The sequence below is a fragment of the Martes martes genome (assembly GCF_963455335.1).
Source record: "Martes martes genome assembly, chromosome: 10".
Classification (NCBI taxonomy): Eukaryota; Metazoa; Chordata; class Mammalia; order Carnivora; family Mustelidae; genus Martes; species Martes martes.
Window position 1 is genome coordinate 21713823 of NC_137898.1, and position 23548 is coordinate 21737370.

Sequence of the window (23548 nt, forward strand, 5' to 3'; positions counted from 1 at the left end):
ATCCAATGAGAGGAAGTCATCTATTTAGGGCAGGACCACATTTGAGGAAATTGAGAACAGTCATAACATCTCTATTTACTCCCAGTGCATGGGGGACTGGCACAAAGACAACTCAGAATGGCAATGTCATTACGTGTGCAAGACAATTCCTCTCGTGTTCCCCCCATGCTACCACCAGAAACCATGAAAGAACAAGAGATTAAAATCTAGCTCACTGTGTTGTGAAATGAGCTGATTTTACATGCATCAGTCTCTCTTTTACTCTACTCTCTTTGGTTCCAACCTTATCTAGCACACATAGGACTATAACATCAAGGTGATATAAAGTTAAATCTAAAAACTGTGCTCCACAAAGTTTGGAGTACGCTGGGTTCTCTTTCAATGAATTTTTTCCTGTGCCTAGAAACAGAGTTTCATTCCATTATCTTCAGTCTTGGGTGTCAAATACAAGAGGACACATGCCAAGTTGAAGTAGTAAAAGCTACAGCTCAGAAGTTTGGAGATTGCTACAGGATTTGGTCAGAACGCAACTGTTTTCTAACTTGGATGGAAGGGAACATATTTTGTATGCTTGTACATCCATCCCTCCCCACGCTACCAACTCCACTGAAAACTACCACCCACAATAATCAACAAGCCAACATGTGAAAGCAAAGTATCGCTCAGGTCACTGTGGTTTCACCATTTCAACAACAAAATGAGAAAGAAAAAGGCAATGTGTTTTTCATAAAACTAAGTTTATTTTCATTTCAAAGTCAATTTCAAAATCATATTTCAAAAGTCAGTTTAAATGATTCTGAGATTATGTTCTTACTTTTGGGGTGCTAAAATGTCTTTTCTCCTATGTAATGATGCTAAGAGCAGATAGTACTTTGGATCTTCCTATTTTTGTTTTACATCCTTCGCTAGCAAAACTAAAGGCTAGAAACACCTCAACACTGAGACACGGCAATTACTGTTTTTTTTTTTAAACAAATCTCCTGGTGCTTAAAACTCAGAGCTTAGGAACCACAGCCTTGATAAAGACCTACCTTCGATGTTTCATGTTTCACAATATTGAATTATCTCTTGGTGATTTCCCTCAAGTTATGGAGCAGGATAAAAGTAAGTCTTAATTTATAGTAAGCCAGCGTAAAAACAGCCTTAATTTCAAGCACCAAAGAAATACATTTACAGTCATCACTGTGGTTATATCATCTTTTATTAAAACTAGTCAGACTGCTATCTACAGGGTATTGATTTCAAAGTCTAAGGTCACTTCTCTGTTATCATTACTGTTTTAGGAATAGCTTGTGGTCACACATGGGAACAGGACTGGTGCAGTGCAGAGACAAAGGAGGCTGGGGTCCAAGCAGGCCACTCTCCTGGGTCAGGGTTTTAGCGGCACGATAGGTGGCTGCTCATCTCAATGTATTTTTTGGCCGATTTACCTTTATAAATCATACCATATAGCTTTCAGTATTTACACGCATTTAAACTGAGAAGAAATATTTATTAGAGGAAAGCATATATTAGTGGGCTCCATGTGTCGAAAGGAACTTCATGTTTCCTGTATTATCTTTACGTCATTAGCTACCTTTGAGAACAAAAAGTTCCACAGAAATATACACATTGGGACATACTTTTAGAAAACCTCATAGCAATGCTTATTACAGTCTGTCCTCCTAAAAGTGAATCAATTAATCTCCACTCCCTCCAAGTGTTTAAAAAAAAAAAAAGGAGCTCGCCATTACTTTTTAAAGTATAATTCAGAGAAAATACAAGAACCATCACCATCTGGGCCAGAGGAAACCACTGAAGGGTTATGTCTGGCTCTGTCATTCTGTGATTTGCCAAAATCATGTTCCTTCCCATGACACTGTTCTTGCTAGTATTATTAGTTCTATGTCCATTTGATAGGAGCATTTACATTAAATTTCAAAATAACTCCTGGCAGTATTCAAAATGTATGTCCAGAACTCCTGAACACAACTTCTGCTTTCGTCCCAATTATGACAACATTTAGCCTTATTAGTAACTGATCAAATGACAACCGCAGACTTTGGAGATGGGTGGGTGCCTTGCCGTAAACACGCGTAGGCTGGCACACTGGGCCAAGCTACTCAGCGAGTTTCCAGTGCTTAGTTCTTCTTGTTTTTCTTCATATAGCGAGCCCGCGTGGACTTCCCAAAATTCATGGTCATTTTAAAATACAGCCAGGTGGGCATGACTGAAATTACTGAGTCCTAGGGAGAGAAATGGGGACATATGTCATGACAGCCTGCAATTTGGGCTAACTGAGAGCATCCGATCTTATGTTTTACTCTATTGTTTTGTTGGTCAATTTTCAAGTTCTTGGGTGTTTAAAATAAAACACAGATGCCTCATTAGTAAGTCTAGACAATGTATAGATGCTAACACACCACATGCTATTTTGTGACCTACCAGGAAAGAAAACTCCAAACCAAAGGGCTGATTGGAGACTTGCAAGGCTACATACCATAAGAGAATGGACCAGGTATCCGGTGGTTCGGGACTGCAAGCCCACCGTTTTCAGCGCAGACTTCACATACGTCTCTGCAGACGGTTTATCCAGAGTTGGCTTTCGGATTTTCGACAGCTTTGTAGCTACGTAGTACGGCAGAACACTCTAGAAGGGAACACGCCATCACCACCACCACAAGAACAAAAACAAAAAACATGCTCTTGATTAGTTAGACCATAAACTGAGAATTGCTTGATTGCTCTTAGTGGCAGAAACATAGAAACATTTTGGTGAGATCTAAAGTCAGCTTGAGAGAGTACATGACGGCATAAAATCAACTGTAATATGGCAATCTATCAATGAAACAGTTTGAGACTGAGAAAGTATTAAAAATAAGCAGAAATAGACCTTTTTGTACCTTTTAAAAAGAAGGCACTTAAAGAAACCTGGAGAGTGGTGGTTCCGGAAAGGATGCTCTTTCTACTCTTGACTAAACTGAATATATTTTTTTTTTAAGATTTTATTTATTTATTTGAGAGAGAATGAGTGAGAGAGAGCATGAGAGAGGAGAAGGTCAGAGAGAGAAGCAGACTCCCCAAGGAGCTGGGAGCCCGATGCGGGACTCGATCCTGGAAGTCCGGGATCATGACCTGAGCCGAAGGCAGTCGTTCAACCAACTGAGCCACCCAGGAGCCCCGACTAAACTGAATATTGTTACAAAGCCACCATGAAAGTTTTTGACATTTTATCCTCCCAAAGAGATAATGCTCATTTTCTTCCTAATTTGTGGTTCATTAAGATAATTCTATCAGCTTTGGTGCCTCTAAAAAATAAGCATTTCCACTTCTCAGAATTGAGCTACTACTCTTCCTTTCCTAGTTTCTTACTACTGTGTCTGTGTCTTATAAACGTTGCTGCTGATAAGATAGGATCTTCCCCCAGCACACTTTTTTTTTTTTTCTTCGTTGTTGTGGGGAGACCCTAAAACTACATGGAAACAGCCTGGGTAACCGAGAGACCCTTGAGGGGAGTGGTGTGGGAGGACAGATTTGAACACGACCTGTCAGAAGGACTTAACTAACGTCAGGTTCTTTATTGCTCAGGCTTGACACATTTGGACAGGATTCAACATAGAACACGAGGAGACCCTACTACAATGGATCCTCACTCATGACACAAGAGGTTCCTTCTGCAGTTTGAAGTAAGTTGGGCTAGGTTGTTCCTCAAAGAGTAAATGTATTCTGTTTCCCACGTGTGCATGAGAGGAAAGGGTATTGAGGACAGTGATGTTTCTGTTAAAGAAGAGGATCTAATACCTGGTGGTCAAAATAAAAAACTTCACTAGAGGTAGAAATAAAATTGAGATATGTTCCAGACAAGGTGTTTCCTTCCTGCTGAGAGCTGGAAGGAATGCTCCCATGTCTCTTTGGGGTTTTTGCTTTTCGGTTTTTTAATTTTTCCCACTCCAAGTATGAGTCAAGGAATATAATCCACCCTCCTTAACATGGGAGCTGAAAGTCCAGCCTGCCTGGTAAGAACCAAGGGCCCAAGGGCCTAAACGGTCTTTCTCCATCTTTCTATTATGTGCTGGCAGCCACAAACCCACACTAAGTTAATTAATGCCCCCAAGTACCTCAATACCTGGGCTACCTGTGATTAGGTGACTCTTGGTTTTTGAGAATTTACCTCTATCCATGCAAACCTCCCCCTTACTGAGCAAAAATACTTTGTCCAAAAGGTCTTTAATTTTAAAGCCATGTGGCCAGGATACAGTATGAAATGAAGAGTTCACTGAGACTCTAACGATGGGTGAGGAAAGACAACTGTTTGCCAAGCTGAGTGGCAAACAAAGCAAAAGAAAGCATATGCCTATGCACCATCTCGAATAATGAAGGAATAATGAAGGAAGCAAGCCGTGCCACATCTCTGTCTCAGGTTTCCCGGTTATAAAAAAAGTGAAGATTTAAAATCCCATTTCCATCTATGGATCACAAGCCTACTGAGGGTTCTGTAAAGTTCTGAGTGTCTCAGGATGAAGATGGTCTGATAATTATACCTTCCAATTACATCTTGATATTATCATCCTCCCTCTCTCTGTAGATACATGGCGTAAGTTGGACTATTAGCATCCTGCAGAAGAATTAAGTGGCACTGCCTGGATGAACCACTTGATGGTGCCACAAGTTCACTCACCATTCAGCTAAACCATCCAGAGAGCCTGGGGAACCTCCTAGCTCCGGAAGTGGAGGCAAGAGACACATGCCTAGGAATCCCAAGTCGAGCTATGTTTTTCCAATGAAGAAACATAAATCCTGTTCTGGGAAGGTTTTTTATTTCCGCCAATGGCTTAAAATCAAGGCAGTTAATGTGGTCTAGCAGAAGATGCAAAGGATTCAAAGATGAAATACTTTAGAGCGAAGTCTTAAATAAAGTGGAGGACTTTGCCAGGTAAACAAACATACGAAGACCATTTTGGGTAACAAGAACAGTGGGAGCAAAGAAAAGGAAAGAGAGCACAAGGTCCTCGGGCAACTGCAAAGCTGTTCAGTATGGTTCAGGTGTCAGAAATGCGTGGAGCACGGGGCGCCTGGGTGGCTCAGTGGGTTAAAGCCTCTGCCTTCAGCTCAGGTCATGATCCCAGGGTCCTGGGATCGAGCCCCACATGGGGCTCTCTGCTCAGCGGCGAGCCTGCTTCCCTCCTCTCTCTGACTGCCTCTCTGCCTACTTGTGATCTCTGTCAAATAAATAAATAACATCTTTAAAAAAAAAAAAAAAGAAATGCGTGGAGCAGTGGCAGGAGGAAAGCTAAATGGAACAGAAAACTAGACCCAATCACTGGACAGCAGTGATTTCTAGAGTATCAGCTCTAATGCAGTGTCACGGTATACTGGAAAGATGGACACCACAGGACGCCTGATGGCTCAGTGGGTTAAGCCTCTGCCTTCGGCTCAGGTCATGATGCCAGGGTCCTAGGATTGAGCCCCGCATTGGGCTCTCTGCTCAGCAGGGAGCCTGCTTCCCCTTCTCTCTCTCTGCCTGCCTCTCTGTCTACTTGTGATCTCTATCAAATGAATAAATAAAATCTTAAAAAAAAAAGAAAGAAAGATGGACACAAAATACTGCGTGGCAGGCATTCAAGAATCAGATACTGAACATTGTAACTTCAGGTGGTAGAGCATCTCTCATGTTGTCACCTGTACTAAACATGCCTTCTTGAATTTAAAAATGACCAGAACAACTCACAACCGGGTTTTGAAAAACGTTGATCCAAAGGACACCAGACTCCAGGCCATTTGCACAATACAGAATTCTGGACACGATGTCTGATCTGCCTTTTGTGAGCATCACGTTCACCAGTGTGACCGGCACACATTCTTTAGGCAGAGGCTGTGGCTCTGCGGAGGCATCATTTAGAGAACCTTTTCTCCTTATGTGTGTCTGTTCATCTCCCATCTCAGGATCTGAGATCCTCCGGAAGACCCGTAACTATGTACACAGAGCGTAGTTTGGGGAGTTGGTGTTCCTTTACTTGCAGGCCATGAGATGAGCATTTCCACAAAAGGGCTCTTGCATATCTCATCACTCTGATGGGGCAGAGATCCCTGATTACATGGCGTTGAGTAACATTACATATAAACCTTAACACCTAAACCCCAAATGAAGGAGTTAAAATGTACTAAGTTCTGTACAAAGAAAATCCTTGATAAAGATGGCTGCGTGGTAATCTCACAAATGACCTACCTCCAAATACGTGGAATTTATCTGTTAACATTCATATAACAAAAGGAAAAACTGTTAAAGCACGAAAAAACATTTACTTAACAACAAACATTTCCTGAGCACCTACTAGGATACTGTTGTCAGCAGTGGACTACATTTGTGAACGAAAGCAAAGTCCCTAATCTTATACAGCTTAAATCTGGGGCGGGGGTGGGGCACAAAGACTATAAACAAGTAGTAAAAAATGATACTACATTAGGGGGTGATGACAAAAAGGAAAAAAGAAAAATAAGCCTGAGTAAGGACAGAGGTGACAGACGCTGTTCCTGCAGGTGACCAAGAAAGGCATCTCTGATGTGGTGACATATAAGCAAAGATTTCAGTGAGGGGAGAGAGCTAGCAAAAAGTCTATCTTGGTAAAGATCCTTTTCAATGAAAGAACAGAAGTGCAAAGGTCCTGAGGCAGACATGCGTTTGAAATGTTTGAGGAACTGCAAGGAGGCCAGAAAAATAGCAGGGGATGAGAAAATGTGGGATGTTTGAAATCAGAACATAGTAGGTCATAAGAACTCATGATTTTACTCTGAAAGAATTTAAAGGGCACAGGAGAATTTTTGAGAAGAAAAGTGAAATGACCTGGATTTAGCTTTAAAGAGATCACTCTGACTGTTGGGAGCAGACTGTGGGGATGATAGGCAAGGATGGGAGGAGGGGAGGCTGGGTAGGAAGGTACTGCAAAATATTCAGAGCACCCGATCACGATGGCTTAAATTAGTGGTAGCAGTGGTGGTCCCAGGAAGTGGTCAGATCGTGGATATGTTTAAAGGATACTGAAGTCAACAGGATTTCCCAATGCACTGAATTTGGGGTATGAAAGAAAGAGGTAGTAGGGTATGAGGTGGGGGAATGTCAGTTTTGAAATCAGGCGGACTTAACCACTTACTAGTTGTCTGATCTTGACCAAAATACTGAGCTTTAAGTTTTTTACTCTGCAGTTGGGGGATATAACATCCTTCTTATTATACTATTATGAGGATTAAATAAACTACTGTCAGTGAAAGTGTGTGGGGTTTGAACTCTGGTATTTTCTAAGGTTTATAATGTTTATATTTTCCAGAATAAATTTAGAAAGAAAAACTTGGCTGAATTTTTACATCTTGTAAAAAGTGGAAGAACGCCATATTTACAGAGTGACTCCTGAGGTAACCACCTGTTAGTTCTTTCTGGACTTACTCCGACACCTTAAAATTATTACCTCTTAAGGTTTTAGTTCTTGTGAGACACCACTGTTGTTAAAGAGCCAAGCAAAGTGGATGTTATCAATGACAAACGTGGAGATTCACGTGGCTGGGAGGGATCAGAGTCCAATGACCTCCAACGGGACTAAAGTTACTATTCTTTTTTTTTTTTTAAAGGTTTTATTTATTCATTTGACAGACAGAGATCACAAGTAGGCAGAGAGGCAGGCAGAGAGAGAGAGAGGAGGAAGCAGGCTCCCCGCTGAGCAGAGAGCCCGATATGGGGCTCGATCCCAGGACCCTGGGATCATGACCTGAGCCGAAGGCAGACGCTTTAACCCACTGAGCCACCCAGGTGCCCCTAAAGTTACTATTCTTAAGCCAGTTCTCAAAGTTGGTGCAGTTATGGTGCAGATACGATTATTTCTCGGGAGAATTATATTGCTTTATAGTTCTACTTAGATTCCATCTGCACTAGCAAAGAAAAGACACAGTCCATTGCCTTCTTTTATTGGCTCTGGCAATTAACAAGAAGAATGGATGAAGAATTTGGTTTTCAATCCTGATAGCCGCTTCTCAGTATTTAGCTTCCTAGGTCTTTGAAGCCCCAAAGATCTCCATGATTATTCAAAGCTATAAAATATTTAACAAAATATAAAAGAGGACTATCTTCTTTCATTTAAAAAAAATTGAATTTTGTTTTTCCCTCATCTCAATGTGTCCTATTTATTTTCTAAATTTATTCTGATTAAAAACTACATTTAGATGAATTAACGAAACCACCAACTCTCATCACCCAAGAGGACCAAAGCACTGGAAGGTGGTAACTTAAGAGAAGGGGCCCAGTGAATGTCCCCATTACAGTAAGTTCACATCTAAATGTAGTACTCTTCTGCAATCTTATGCTAAAAATGAGAAAACCCATTTCATTTTCAGGCCAGGTGAAACTACAACCACCTTCTCTGGGTTTCATGGTCTCGACCTGTGTCCCCGTCTGTCCTCTGGTAAAGAGTCAGACAAACTAAACCCCAAGGGGTGGTTTCAGTTAGCAAATGATCTCCCTGTTGATAGCATTTCCAGAGACTTGGTTTCCCAGCTCCAAGGAAGAAAACTGTATGGTGCAGAGAAACACCCCCACGAGAAACAGAAAGAACACAGACTTCAGAGTTATTCAAACCCAGGTTACAAATCCAGAGATGGGCAAATTCCCCACACTTCCCCACATTCGTGAACAGATCACCCTCCTCTAATTTCTCGATAGAGCTCTCACTGGATACTGTCATGAATGAGAATTCACGTATCTGTTTACTTGTTTACTGTCTGTCTCCCAACTAAACATAAGTTTCTACCACATCCATCTCTCTCCGTCTTTTTGCCACTGTATCCCCAGGTACAGACTACCAGGTACCCTCTAAATCTGTCTGCATCGAAGAAATGTGGCTCACGATATATACTTCTAGTTTTGGACTTACTATCTTTCTAATGTGTTTAAATACCTGTCTTTTCTTGCTTTGTGTGCCTTGAGGACAAGGATGGTGTCTTATTCACTTCGTTACCTCCCTGCCTGCCCAAGGACCTGGCAAGTAGCAGGCATTCGTGGGCTGACACACCGGACGGACCTTACACAAGTGACACAACTCCTATTGCTTCTTTGTTTCCTAGCTGTAAAATGGAACTAGGTTGAGGTCTATCTCAAGGAATATAACAAAATAGTGGAAAGCATGGAGCATATTGTACATATTCAATACATGTAAGTTTCTTTCCTCTCTTCTTCACACTTGGATATCAATTCCATTTCTGGCGTTCTTACATCTGCCCCATCGTTTGTCCCCACTTGCCAAAAGGGGAGACTAGGGCTCAAAGTAAGGAAGCAGCTTTCTGTAGGTCAGATGACCACCGACTGGTGATATCAGAAGTAAAACCTTGGTTCACTGACGCCAAGCCCAGTGTCCCTTCCTCACTGCCCCCAAACATACCAGTGATAAAAAGAGTTTGCATAAAACCATGGTCTGGATTGAGGAAGCCGTGACTTCTTGCACGGAACTGACCAACTACCCACTCATGAAGCAGGACTTCATGAATTCATCAAAAACCTCTTCCTAAGGCAGGTTGGTGAGGAATCACCACAGCTAAACCTAGGGAACACTAAACTGACAGGGAGGCAGGATATCTGCCTGGTCTTAAAGTGCCTTCCCACTGACTGCTTAGCAGTGCAAGGGGAAAAGACAGTAACTCTACAGCAGAGAAACTGGGGAGCACCTTGAGTGAAGCAACCAAATGAACAGCAGCAACGAAGGGCAGTGGGCTATCGTGTGTCTCCGGATACGATGCCCCGAGAAAGATATAAAACCACGCGTGCCAGTTTGGCCAGGAAAGCATAACGTGATGTTAGCTATGAGGAAGCATCAGATAAACTCCAAATAAGCAGTGTTCAATCAAAAGGAGCAGGATGCGTACTCTGCTCTTTAAAAATGTCAATGTCATAAAAACAATAAAAAGCTGTGGATCTATCCCAGATTAAAGTAAACTAAAGGGACGGGACAACTATGGAGTACCCGATCCTAGGCTGAATTCTTAACTGGAGGATTAAAAATGCCATAAGGAATATTATGGAGTCAAAAACTAGAACACAGATGGTAAATTAGATAAAAATATGATGTCAATGTTAACTCTGAAGTTGATGAGTGTGTTGTGGTTATATAAGAGAATATCCTTATTCTTTGGCAGTGCACACCGAAGTATTTAGAGGTAAAGAACCATGATGTATGCAACTTACCTTTCAGTAATAAAGCAAATGGAGTAAGTTATGTAACATTAAGTGAATCTGGGTAGAGGGTCTACAATGTTCTTTGTATTATTCTTATTCTTACAGCTTTTCTGTAAATTTGAAATTATTTCCAAATAAGACATTTTTAAAAAACAAGGCAGCTTGTGAAGGTTTCACAGAGTAAGAGTTCAAGAAGTATGATTCAGGAAGTTGGCTTAGTCTTAGCTCCTTATATTTTTTCAGCATTCATGGCTAGTTGGTACCTGGCATACAGAAGGAGCCAGGACGGGGGCCACCCACTAGCCAGTTGGATTACTTATGATTTTGCCCTTTGAAAGTGTTAAGCATAATTCTGACTAGGCTTTAATTATAAGGCAGTAATGAGAACAGAGAGTCCTCACCAACATACCAAAAGCACATGTTTGATAAGGCTTACTCAAGAAAGAACTTCTTACTCTCAATTTAAACATAATGGACAGAATTTACCAGGTCCAAAATTCACCTTTTTTTCACTTGCTTTCTCCACTGTTCATTTGCATTTCCACAAAATGCTTATTTCATGGCAAATCTGAATCCATGAAGGAAATTTTAAATATCCTTACAAAATTATAGGAAAGAAGTTGAGGGAAAGATGGAATGGGAAAAGCGAAGGAAAAATATTAAGAAGCAATTAATATGAAACAACCTAAATTCAAAAAAACATACTCTCTTTCTCTCCCCAAAGAGCAATCTGATATACATTCACATGGAGGGAGACCTAAAAATGATAGCTTTCCTTCCAAGGATTAGAGGGAACTGAAATGTGGCAACATAGCGTTAGCCTGGAAGCCCTCTAGATACAGAGGTTGAAAATTCAAGACCGGAGGCCTATGGGAGCAGAAGCTCAAAGGGCCTTTAAAATGAATGTCTGTGTACCGCGAAGCATGGCATGCATAACCAGAGTCTTCCCTGATACCAACCTATAGGCAGGTCCCTAGTGTGCCCCAAATTACATGTGCCACTAGCAACCACAAACACAAACAAGATTTAAAAAAAAAAAAAAAAAATCCAGATCTCAAGGATATATTGAAGTGGAGGAAGGCAGGGGAGCCAGAGAGTATCAGGCTGAGGTCCGTAAGCAGAACGAGGAGAGGAGAAGGAAAGACATATCATGTGGCTGAGATTCGGTTTCCCAGGGCAGGTGAAGTGTGGCCTGAGCCCTGAAAGACGGACAGGGGTCATTGACTCCGGTGTGAATGGGATAGGGAGGTGGGGAGTGGGGAGAAGAGGAGAAAGGCGTGCCAGCCGAGGAGCCAGTCTGCAGAGAGCGGAGTATATGTTGGACACCACAGGCCCACTCTGGCCGGATGCAGGGGGGGATGATGAGTAGCAAGAGAGGCGATGGCCTTGTGGAGTCAGAATTCAATCTCAAACCCCGCAGGCAGCCGCTGGAGGACTATGCAGGAAAGCAACACTACCTGACTTGGATTCTAGCAAGACCATCCAAGAAACAGTATGTGGGGTGGAGTGGGGAAAAAAAATTGCCAGTAAATAACTCCTGGTCCAAAAAACAGGCAAACATAAACCACCACCAAAGAAAAACCAATAATTTTTAACTCTGAGCTTTATTTGGACCAGCTATTTCTGTCCCTTTGGTCAGAACTAGTATGACATTCTATTCTCTTCAGCATTCTGGTACGTTCACACAGAAACGACAGCTGTACTTTCCTTCCCAAACATGTGAGCTTTTATTTCTTTTTTGCCAAATTCACGCTACATTTAAACCTCAAATGAATGCATTCTGAAGGAAGACAATGATCAATGAAATTACATAATTGAGAATTCATTATTGGGGAAAAACAAGTTTATCAAAGTTACACATTTCAAAAAACAAACTGTCACTGTTTTTGGAGTAGCTTCTAATCACGCCAGGCTAATAGGCAGAGAATATGGAGAAAAGATCTTTGAGGGAAACAAGCTGTGGGAATGAGGGAGGAGACGATCTCATCTATTCAGAGAATTTCAGAAATCGCTCATCTGCGCTCACAGAGTGTAATACTCCCTTTTGTCATTCAGCCACTGGCAGCCACTGGCCATGCTGCCTGAAGGTCACCCGCTGACGGATCGGTGAGATCCTACTGAGTCTCAGCAGGTGTTTAAAAATTATGAAATTAATAACTTGATTACAACAGATTCCTCAGAATGAGGAAATGGCACGACACTGTGTGGCACGTGATACCCTACATTCCACGTGTGCTTTACCAACTCCTTGTCACCGAAATACACCACGTTCCACATGGCAGACTTCAGCTACTAGCACTGAAATGACAGGGTCAGGGGAAGAAGGGGGAGTGTGGTAGTTCAGTGTAAAATTCAGGATTCTCGAAAACCCATCTTTCTCCCCCGACGTACGCTGTGTATTAATGGGAGGCTGCAAATCAGAAGAACGTCAAAGGGCTATGATACTTAAGGACCGCAGGGGCGAGACCTCAGGAAGCAGACTCTAGGTGGCCCTGGAAGATGAGGACACACTGACCCTACTCTTCCCTTACCTACCACGCCATCTCACTGTGGGTGACTTAGCTGTGGTCTCCACCCATAGGATATAACGGCTTTGAAGCTGGATCCGGACAACACTTTGGGCCACCTTGACCATCCAAAGATACAAGGGAGAAATCGAACTGAGTCCGTAACTGCCCGAGCACAGATGGCTGCAATGTGTTCAACGCTGCCCTAAAGGCCTCAAGTTAGGAGCCCAGTGATTAAAAACAAAGGCTTTGGTGCCAAATGGCCTTGGATTTGAGGCCTGATTCAACATGGACAAGTGGCTTAACCCCTCTAACCCTGATTTCCATAAATTTATAGAAGATGATAATCATACCACCTTATGAAGTCATTACGAGATAAAAATGAAATAAATGGATACATATAAAGTACTTAGCACTGTGCGTGGAAAGTAACCCTTCAAACATTAGCTATTACGATGACTGATCATCTGGGGCTGGAGGGCGCAAAAATCAAAATATGAGGCTCGCAATAATGAGAGCCATGATGAACAATGGGGTGTGTGGAGAAGTGGGGGCAGGTTGTGGGTGAGAGTAGGAAAGGGATGTGCATTGCAACTTCTCCTAAGATACTATTAAAAATGTGCCTAAGCAGGGAAACGCCGTGAGCCATTATTTCTTTGTGTTGAACAAGGAGAGCTGCTTTGAGACAGATAGTCATAAAACCCCCTACATTTGCTCCCTCTCATATTTGGTATTGTACTTTCACAGCATTGTGTCTGTTAGCTACATAATAAAAGCAAAGGTCTCTACAAAGATTAAGTCAAAATGGATCAAAGGCCTAAATGTAAAAGCTAAAACCATAAAACTCTTGAAAGAAAACGGAGAGAGCTTCACAACATTCGATTAGGCAATGATTTGCTGCATAGGACACCCAAAGCACAGGCAACGAAAGGAAAAATAGATAAACTGACTACATTCAAATTAAAAACTTCTGTGCATCCAAGGGCACAATCCACAGAATGAAAAGGCAACCCACAGAGCAAGAGAAAATATTTGCAAATCATATATCTGACAAAGGGTTAATATCCAGAATATATAAAGAACTCCCACAATTCAACAATAAAGAGCTAATGACCCAAGTAAAAAAGGGCAATGGATCTGAACCAACATTTCTTCAAAGAAGATACAAAATGACCAGCTGAAAGGGCACTGAAAAGGTGTTTAGCATCACGAATGAGGGAGACGCAAATCAAAACCACAATGACAGGCCACCTCCTACCCATTAGGACAGCTATTATTTAAAAACAAAAACACAACAAAATAATAAGTATTGGTAAGGATATGGTAAGGATATGGAAAAGTTGGAATCCTGATATGTTGTGGGAATACAAAATAGGTAAGCTTCTAAAGAAAAAGTAAGGCAGTTCAAAGAAAAGATACAGACACACACACACACACACACAGACACACACACACACACAGACACACACACACACACACACACACGTAAATAAATGCCACCTGATCCAACAACTCCACTTCTGGGCACCTGTCCAAAAGAACTGAAAGCAGAGTCTCAAAAAGATAGGTGCACACCTCATGTTCATAGCAACACTATTCACAGCAGCCAAAAGGTGGAAGCAACCCAAATGCCCAGCAGCAGGTGAACGAAGAAACACAACGTGGTGTATATATACAATGGAATTCCATTCAGCCTTCAAGCAAAAGGGAAGTGCGACACAGCCAACAACACGGGCGAACCTTGAAGATATTACACGAAGTGCAATGAGCCAGCCACAAAAGGATCAAGACTGGGGGTTCCACCCATGTGAGGTCCCTCGAGTAGTCAGGTTCAGAGCCACAGAAAGTAGAATGGAGCGTGTCCAGGGCTGGGAGGGGAGGGGAAGTGAGGAGTTACTTTAATAGACACAGTGTTTCAGTCTGGGCAGCTGAGAAAGTTCTGGAGAGGGATGGTGCTGATGGTAGCACAACGGTGTGAATGTGCTTAATGCAACTGAACTCAATATTGAAAAGTGATTTAAGTGGTGTTTTCTGTTAGGTATTTTTACCACAATTTAAAAAAAAAAAAAAAGAAAGAAAACTCGCTACCACCCCAGAGTCATAGCCTTGCTCTGGAAAGAGAGGAAAGACACAGCCCTCCACCTGCCCCTGTGATGCTTACCCTGCGGCTTTGGGAATGGAGTCATAGCACACCTTTCACACCTGGCAGCTAAGAGATACTGACAGTCCCAATTTTCTCAAAATAAAGCTGTTAAGAAATAAAACCGTGCACTTAGTCCTACTTTAAGTATCCCTACTTCAGAATTCTAGGGGATAATTTTTTTAAATCTAGACTTAAGTGCATAAAAGAAAAAGAAATCATGTCTTTAATGGTGTGCTAACGTCACACTCACTTCTTTAGGAATGTGATTTTCTTTCGTTGCCAAGACGGCAACAGTTGCTGTGGAAACCACACAAAAACAGGGAGAGGCAACTGAGACAAACCCCACTCACCTGCACAAAGATGCCCTTGCTCTTATATTCCTCATGGAGGCACTGAGAGAAGAAATCCACAAAAGCCTGGGATGGGGTGGGAGTGAGAAGGAAACACACACATTACATCAATTGGCCTGATCAGTAGTCATGGCAACACAAATAACAAACTAACCATTTAACACTGAGTTCCTAATCATTCTTCTTATTTCAAATGCAGAAGAGACCTTAAAAAAAAAAAAAAAACCCTCAAAACCTCAAGTTGTTTTTATCTGCCACTAAATTAAGTATTCCCTTACCAAATATAATCTCCAGATCAAATCTTGACTTAACCAGCAAAGGGTCTTCTCTCTCCTTTTTTTTTTCAGAAAATTACTTTCCAGGAAGAAATGTTTTATTATATAACAAAGGCTCTGGTTCCTCCTCCCCACTTGCCATTCAAACGGAAACACAATATGTATTCTGTTCAACTCTCCTCTATGGGGATTTTGTTGTCAGTAAAGAAAAGAGCAAGCATCCTCTTGGTCCTTGGGGATGGAAAGATCCAAGAAGTGTAGGGATGAATGTAACAGCCCATCTTCTTCTGATAGTATACTTTTAAATCTATTTGTAAAATATAATGTCCTATTTTTCAAATATGAACTCCACCTCAGGCTTAAAATAATGTATCAATAATGACTCCGCTGGTCTCCCAATTAATCATAGTCTTATGCCCACAGAGCAGAACAGGGTGAGAAGCGTGGGTCCAACAATCACTTCAAGAAACATGGTGTTCATCTTAAACCCACCTTCTGTATATTTCAGAGATACAGAAAGCAAGATGGCAGGAGGGGGCGTGGTGCCTTGCTTTTTCAAAACAGTAGTCACTGTTCACGTTTTTCCAGTGGATATGGAGCCAAGTGAAAAAGCAAGCAAGCATTTTGCTCTTTTCCTTCTCTGACATATTGCAAGTTCTTACTTATTTTTGCTCATTTCCCCCTAAAATCGCATTTAATTTCAGCATCTCAATGGTCACTTTCATTTCAGAGATGTGTCCTATGCCTCAGCAATGGGTAAGAAGACACTGTGGACCTGCAGGCAGCCGGAAATGGATTCTAAATAATTTTTCCTCCTAGTAATGTGAAGAGGTGAATGGTGATATTGTATAGAATTATGACATCTGCCAGAGAGTTCTAGAAAATCCTTGTCTCACTCCAGAAGTGACAATAAATATCTATGAATTCTGAATAATGTAAAACACTCACACTCTGACCGGGGCTGTCTTGTACCTACTATGCGTATTTATGTCCTGACTGGCGGCAAATTCTTCCACTTAGCTCTGCAGAGTTGAAACTTTTGCTGGATGATGAAGCTGACTCATTCATGAGCCAAATCCACCATCATTAACATGTTCTGATCAACAGAGCTGACTGGCCTAGGCCAGCTCTCCACGGAAAGCACAAAATCAGGCATACCTTGTTTCCTTGTATTTCGCCTTACTGCATATCACACAGACTGTGTTCTTTACAAAGTGGAAGGTTTGTGGCAACCCTGCGTCAGGCAAGTCTATCAACACCGTTTTTCCAACAGCATATGCTCACTTCTTGTCTCTGCGTCATATTTTGGCAATTCTTGTAATATTTCAAGTTTTTCGTTATTATTATATTTGTTATGGTGATCTGTGTTCAGTGATTACCACATGTTGAGGGCTCAGAGGACAGCATATTTTAGCAATAAAGTATTTTTTAATTAAAATAGGTACATTGCTTTTCGAGACATAATGCTATTGCACACTTAATAGACTACAGTGTAGTGTAAACATAACTTTTTTTTTTTACACAGACCCAAGTGTAAAAGGAACTTTTATATACACTGGGAAACCAAACCACTCATTGGCCTTGCTTTATTGTGATATTCACGCTATTGTGAGGGTCTGGAACCAAGCCTATGGTAACTCTGAGGTACACCTGTATCGGTTCTGAAACCAGCTGACTGCCAGGAGAATAAAGCATCTGTGAATCTGAGCTCTTAGTGCCTCATTCCTTTCCTTCCCAGTACATTGGAAAACAGCCAAGAAGAGAACTCCAAGAAGCCTCTATGGTTATTTCTCGTCATTCGTAGCCTGACATGATTGACTAAAAAATTGTTCACCTTGGTTGCAGAGTAGATAGCCAACAGTGGAACTGGGGCAATGCCACTGGCGGAGGAGATGTTCAGAATTGCCCCTTTAGATCTGAAAAGGAAAATGCACCAAGTAAACAGAATGAAATCATAGACACAATGGCTTGTAAATTACAGTTCGTGACACAGAATTATTTTAAACAGAATATAGCTGTTTTTCTAACAGACATCTCCCCTTGCCTTTCATAGCACATGATATCCGTGGTCCGTGAATGAGGCATAACTCAATCAACTAAAAATAGCTCTTGTCTGCGATTAGCTCATTTCTGCTTTAGTAATCCGGGGCATGACCAGATCAGAGCGACAATCTCCTCCGGTTGATCTCTCCTGTCAAAGGTCTTCTCTGGCCACATCACCAAGAATCCTTGCTCTTAGAAACACTCTCATAATCCTGGCCTGCCAGCACATACTACCTTGCTGTAGTATTTAATCATCGCATATGTATAAATGCTTTTCTCCCTCACAAAACCCTAAGTTTCTACACATCATAGCCCTTACCTTACACTTTTCCTCCAACACCCCTGCACAGTCCTGAGCATGTAACAGGTGCTTAATAAAACCTCCCAGTGATAAGTGAATAGTTATGTTCTGCCCTGCTTCTTCCTCCAGGCTGTAGCTACTCAGTTACAAAACAAAGAGTTGACTATAAAATTATGCAACTCTACAGGAGATCAAACCATACTCTTTGCCCAGAGGCAAAGCTCAATTTCTACTGTACCTTCTAGAGACTACTGAAAGGTCCAAGTCAGAAAGTTACCAGGAATTACTAATTTTACTAATAAATGAACAATAACTGGAGGAAAGCAATGCTGTAAATATACCAGTTGCCAGCAAGTACATCCAGTTTGGGTAAAGTTTGGAATTAGGGTTTTAGGAATTTTCAACAGAATTAAGAGCCACTCGTCCCCCAACAAATCCATTCTTCTCAGGGGAGTAGGTGGGGTCTCAGTCCCCTTCATCTACTTCAAGCAAACCCTTCCCATCTCTTGTCCTCCAGGTGAGGCTCCTTTCCTTCTGCTCAGCTTCCCCTTGTTCTTCCGAATTTACCTCCCCCAAGACCTGTTTTTTTCAGTACTTTTTTAAAAAAGACTATATAGACCCACTTTATGCAAAATAATAAAAGAAACATGATTAAATGGAATCTACGTTATTTTAGACATAAATCTGAAAAGAAATAATCCCCAAAGGTCACCCAGTCCATCTGTCAGCCTCTAGGCGAGATGCCACTTCAGCCATCAAACAGAAGTCTGGACTCTTAGCTTACTGTGTCCCTGGAAACAAGTTGCCGTCTTGTGTTTTTATTTTTGAACCCAAGTCCTTACTAGTAATACACATGTTCCTAAGCAGTGAAATCCACTCACATTTTGGTCACTGAAATCAAATGTCAAATTTAAAAGTATTATATTGAGGTTTTAAAGAAAGTTGGAAATATTTAGTCTATGCACTGATATATGATTCTTCCATGTTTTGCTTGTATCTCAGAGACAAAAAAAGCCTTTTGTTTGTTTGTTTTTTAAAGATTTTATTTATTTATTTATTTATTTATTTATTTGACACAGAGAGAGAGAGATCACAAGCAGGCAGAGAGGCAGGCAGAGAGAAAGGGGGAAGCAGGCTCCCTGCTGAGCAGAGAGCCTGATGGGGGCTTGATCCCAGGACTCTGAGATCATGACCTGAGCTGAAGGCAGAGGCTTAACCGACTGAGCCACCCAGGTGCCCCAAAAGGCTTTTGTTTTTAAATACTGGAAGGGAGTAAGAGTGCCTATCAGGAATTAAAACCCAATCACTCTAAGGCAAAAACTAGTAATTAGGAATAAGTATTTAAGATTTTGATTTTATCTATTTGTGAGAAACTCCTCTGATCAAAGTGGACTAAAAGGCAACTTTTGTTACAGGAGACCTTTAAGAGAGTACTAATTAACGATGTTTAAAATATCCCTATCTTCTTGGGGTGTTGAAAATGTTCTCAAATTAGATTGTGGGGATGGTTGCACAGCTCTGTGAACACGCTAGAAACCACCAAATTGTACACTTTAATGGGTGGACTGTATGGTATGTGAAATATATCTCAACAAACCTGTAAAAGACAAAGAGAGAGAGAAGTGTATTTATGATCTATTACAAGGTGTCACTTTTAAGCTCAGAGCAGACCTCAATCACAGGAAAGAGGAGAGAGCTATGGTGTCTTCCGCAACACAGAATGCTTTCTGAGAAGTAACCTCAAATCCTGACAAGCTGTACCCCTGTCTGAGCCTTAAGCACTCCTGTGGCTTTAGGTTAGCATTTTATTTTAACCTCTTCTGGTGTAACCAGGAATTGCCATGGCCTCACTCATTTGGAGCAAATGAAGAAAAAAAGCTAGTTTAGAGGAGTTGTAGATGATCGTGTTCTTCATGGAAGGTGGAGTACAGCGCTGCTGGTTTTGTCAGCCGGATCATGTGCTCCATTATACTCAGATTGGCAGGCAGTTACATGTGCCCTTGAACAAAAATCTTAACATTTTAAATTTCATTCCTCACACATGAAATGCAATTTACAAGTCTTCCAAAATTAAAGTTTAACGTTATCAAATGCATTTTACTTTTTTAAAGATTTTATTTATTTATTTGAGAGGGAAAAAGAGAGAAAGTGAGAGAGAGCATGAGAAGGGAGAGGGTCAGAGGGAGAAGCAGACTCCCCCCGGAGCTGGGAGCCTGATGCAGGACTCGATTCCTGGTCTCCGGGATCATGACCTGAGCCGAAGGCAGTTGCTTAACCAATTGAGCCACCCAGGTGTCCCTCAAATGCATTTTAAAAATGAAATCGTGATCTTACCAAAACAAAACACACTCTTTAAACTTCACTCACCAAAGCAATGATTTCAGTACAGAAAAAATTTATTTAAAGACAATAAAAACTTCTTTCCCATTTTCAAAAATAATAGACCAATAATCAAATATGTCACAATTATGCACGTGTGCTCCTTTAATTGTTTACCCCTTGACGCAACTAAGATCGTCGCTTCTCAAATACTCTACCCCAGTTAAAATGTCTGGGAGCTAAGAGCTGGTTGTTAGTGAAAAGTCAGAATTTGGGAGAACGTTATTCAAACAAAGTATCTGCACTCTAGACTACATTAAACAGACCCAAGACCAACGAAGTCTAAAGCAAGAACACACTAGACCTGAGGAAATGAAAGGATACCATTTTATAATTGTACCACAATGACAGCAGAGAAACACCCCTTCCATGAAAACTCTGTGCCAACAAGCAGCTCACGAATTTGTCTAGCAAAAACCTTCCTCCCACACCCACACACACAACAGCACAGAATGCTCTTTCTCTCCAAGGATAATAATATTCAACTTAGTTTTGTGTGAATCATAAACAACACGCTGGTAGAGCTGTCTTAATCCTTGTACTGTATACAGTATCTATTCTTCATGCAGGGATGGGGTGAACATTTGGGACTGCGAGGCACAAAGGGCTCGTCTTTAAAATCAACTACTTTGTCTGGCTCTAATCCTCCATCCCTCCATCCAAGCAGAATTAGTGACGTCAAGCCAGTTTCCATGGCAGAGCCAGACTCACGACAGCTCTGTTATATCAAGCAGGAGGACAAAATGGGCTGCGCTTAATTGCACAAGAAAACAAACAGAAAACCGAACCTTAGTTAATATCTCATTTTCTGGGGACTTGGGGAACAATTCTAAGATCGGAAGGTACATTAACAATATGTGCTCAAGTTCCATAATGAAGACTCGTGTTGCTCTTACTTCAGCACACTTCCCAGCCTGTTATGACAAATATCCAAATAAACAAGTCAAGTCATATTTTCTGTGATAGAACATTCTTAATTCATCACACTGCTTCCTTGCTAACAGCCACACGATGGTGTCTCAGTGGTACAAATTACAGAGGATCTACCAGAACTAAAATACTGCAAAAACAAAGCAGAAGACACCACTGCTGATAAGAAAGCGCCTTTTCGCAGAAACATATTCTCTTCAATTACTAGCCGTTTTACAAGCCAAACGTCAACTCATCCAACCCTATAAAATTCAGTATCTGGTATTTATAGCTTCTCATAGCTCTGCTCTCTGGTAGCATTCCCGCAGACCTGTGGAAAGAAACCCTGTCCTAATAATGCTCCCCTTAATTGTCACCTGGATAAAAAAAATTGTCAGGCCTTTATTTGCCCATAAATGCCCCCACTATTCTGTCAGACTGCTGCAGTACCCTTGTCCACAGCTCTGTAAAAATACTATTGTCATAGAGGAAGTGATAGGTCTCCTTTGAATAAGTCGCTGATCTCCACCTTCCTCGGGAACGTCGGCGCTGCCCTGTGATGCCGGGGAGAGAAATGGGGAGGTATAAGTGCTCCCGTGGAGGGCTGGAACACAGGGTCAACTCTGATGCGGGGAGCTAACTGTATACAGAGTCTGATGGCAGATAAGGGAGATTGTGCAGAAAAGACTCCATGATGATGCTTCTTATTTCCATTTCTTATCAAGGAGCCTATAAGGGAGCTCCTGGAGGGTCATTACTTTTTTTTTTTTAAGCTTAAATATAACACTGAAATTGGTACAGACAATTCTCCAGCAGACTCTCCAGCAGACTCAGAAACATATCAAAACAGAGTTCTATGTCAGAAAAGAATCCTGGTACAGAGGGGTCAGACATATAATTAGAACAGGCAATCCAAATACATTATACGAATCATGCTTTGCTGAAGGAAGTTTGCAAACATTTCCCACATGAAAGAGGACTGCCTGCCCTAAAACACCGTAACATGTCATAATTCCACCTTAAGCAATACAGTATGAAAGGGGCTATTTTTAGCTTTTCCATGGTTGTTATGGCAACCACCTCCTGGCTCCAGCTGTACACAATGTTTATAATTCCAGAGAAGTGGAAAGAGCAAGTTTCCTCTATAATGTAATTATGCACTTTCTACTTCTGTGGTAATAATACCTTAGTTTAATTATAGGTACTTGTTTAGTGAGAGTTGGCTTTAGGCTATCGTTCTAGAGGGTTTGGAAAATCTCATACATCAGAGGTAGAATCAGTGAAAGGGGAAAAGCAGCAACGACAACAACAACAAAGGATCTTTAGAAAGGACTCTGCTTTCCTCAATGGAAATTTGACTCCTATGGAAACCAACCATAGGAAATATGCCATTTGAGGGCAGGCTATAAGAAAATCACTTATATGTACAAGGAAGAAGGCTTCCAGATGATCGGTTACCTTGGAGTTTTTCCTCTCCTCTTGGGCACACAGCTAACACTTCTGGCCTCCTGTGCAGTTAGTGGTAGCCTGCGACTGAGTTCTAGACAATGAACTGTTGGCAGAAGTGATGTACACCCCTTCCAGGCCTGGCCCAATGAAACCTCCCATAAAATCATCCCATTCATTCTTCCCTCACCTGCTAGCTGGATGCAGAAAATGCATGGAGAGCTGCTAGGGCCAAGGGAAGAACAGCCCCTACATGGAAGGAGTCTGAGATCCCTGAATGACCGGGTAGAGCACAGCCCCAACCACTGATCCACACTGGCCATGTATTAGGAGGAAGAAAGTCAGCCTATAGCGTGGTAAGCCACGGAGATCTTGGGATGGTCTCTTACAGCAGTTAGCTTACCTTAACTAACAGAACCACTAACTCTTAATTCGAGTGGACTTCCTCTGACCAAAAGTACTGATGGAGAAAGTTCACTTATATTTCTTACCAGTTCTTAGCAAGAGCCACGATCACCCTCACGGTGTCAGCTTTGGTCCACAGCCTATAACGGCTTTCCACCAGATCATTTCTCAACTTTAGTTTAAAATCAACTTGATTTCCTAAAGGCAAAGATCGGGTTCATCTTCTGTATACTCCATGATAAACTCTACTCAGTAAGTGCCTGCTGAATGAATGGATCCTCTTCTTTGCATTGTTTTTATCTAATGCTCTGGCTATCACTGCAGTCAAGGCTGCCAGGTCTCTAAAGATAGGAGTGAAGTTCCTGGCACTCTGTGTCTGTATCATTTACTAACTAATCATGAAGCTTCATAGCGCTCAATCTCCTTGGGACTCACTTTCTATCAAATAAGGGCGGGACTGGTTTCAACTAATTAAAGTACTAGAATTCCATGACTATTTAAATCCATTATGATCTGCAAGATTACTTCACAACAATCATCTCTTTTTGATAGGGTTTTCACCAACACACTTAAAAATTCCTTTTACAATGCTTCTGTGGTT

At 41.5% G+C, this 23548-nt stretch overlaps 1 protein-coding gene across 1 annotated transcript in view; it reads right to left on the reverse strand.

Annotated features, from left to right (window-relative positions):
* Window positions 1–716: 716 nt before the first annotated feature.
* Window positions 717–23548, reverse strand: part of HSD17B12 (hydroxysteroid 17-beta dehydrogenase 12) — a 157591-nt gene continuing 134759 nt past the window's right edge. Inside the window, exons 8-11 of the mRNA XM_080814975.1 lie at window positions 17299–17380; window positions 15190–15255; window positions 2480–2629; window positions 717–2225 (exon numbers count right to left, since the gene is read on the reverse strand). Of these exons, the coding sequence (XP_080671101.1) occupies window positions 2121–2225; window positions 2480–2629; window positions 15190–15255; window positions 17299–17380 (403 nt within the window). The 3' untranslated portion in view covers window positions 717–2120. The remainder of the gene's footprint in view (window positions 2226–2479; window positions 2630–15189; window positions 15256–17298; window positions 17381–23548) is intronic.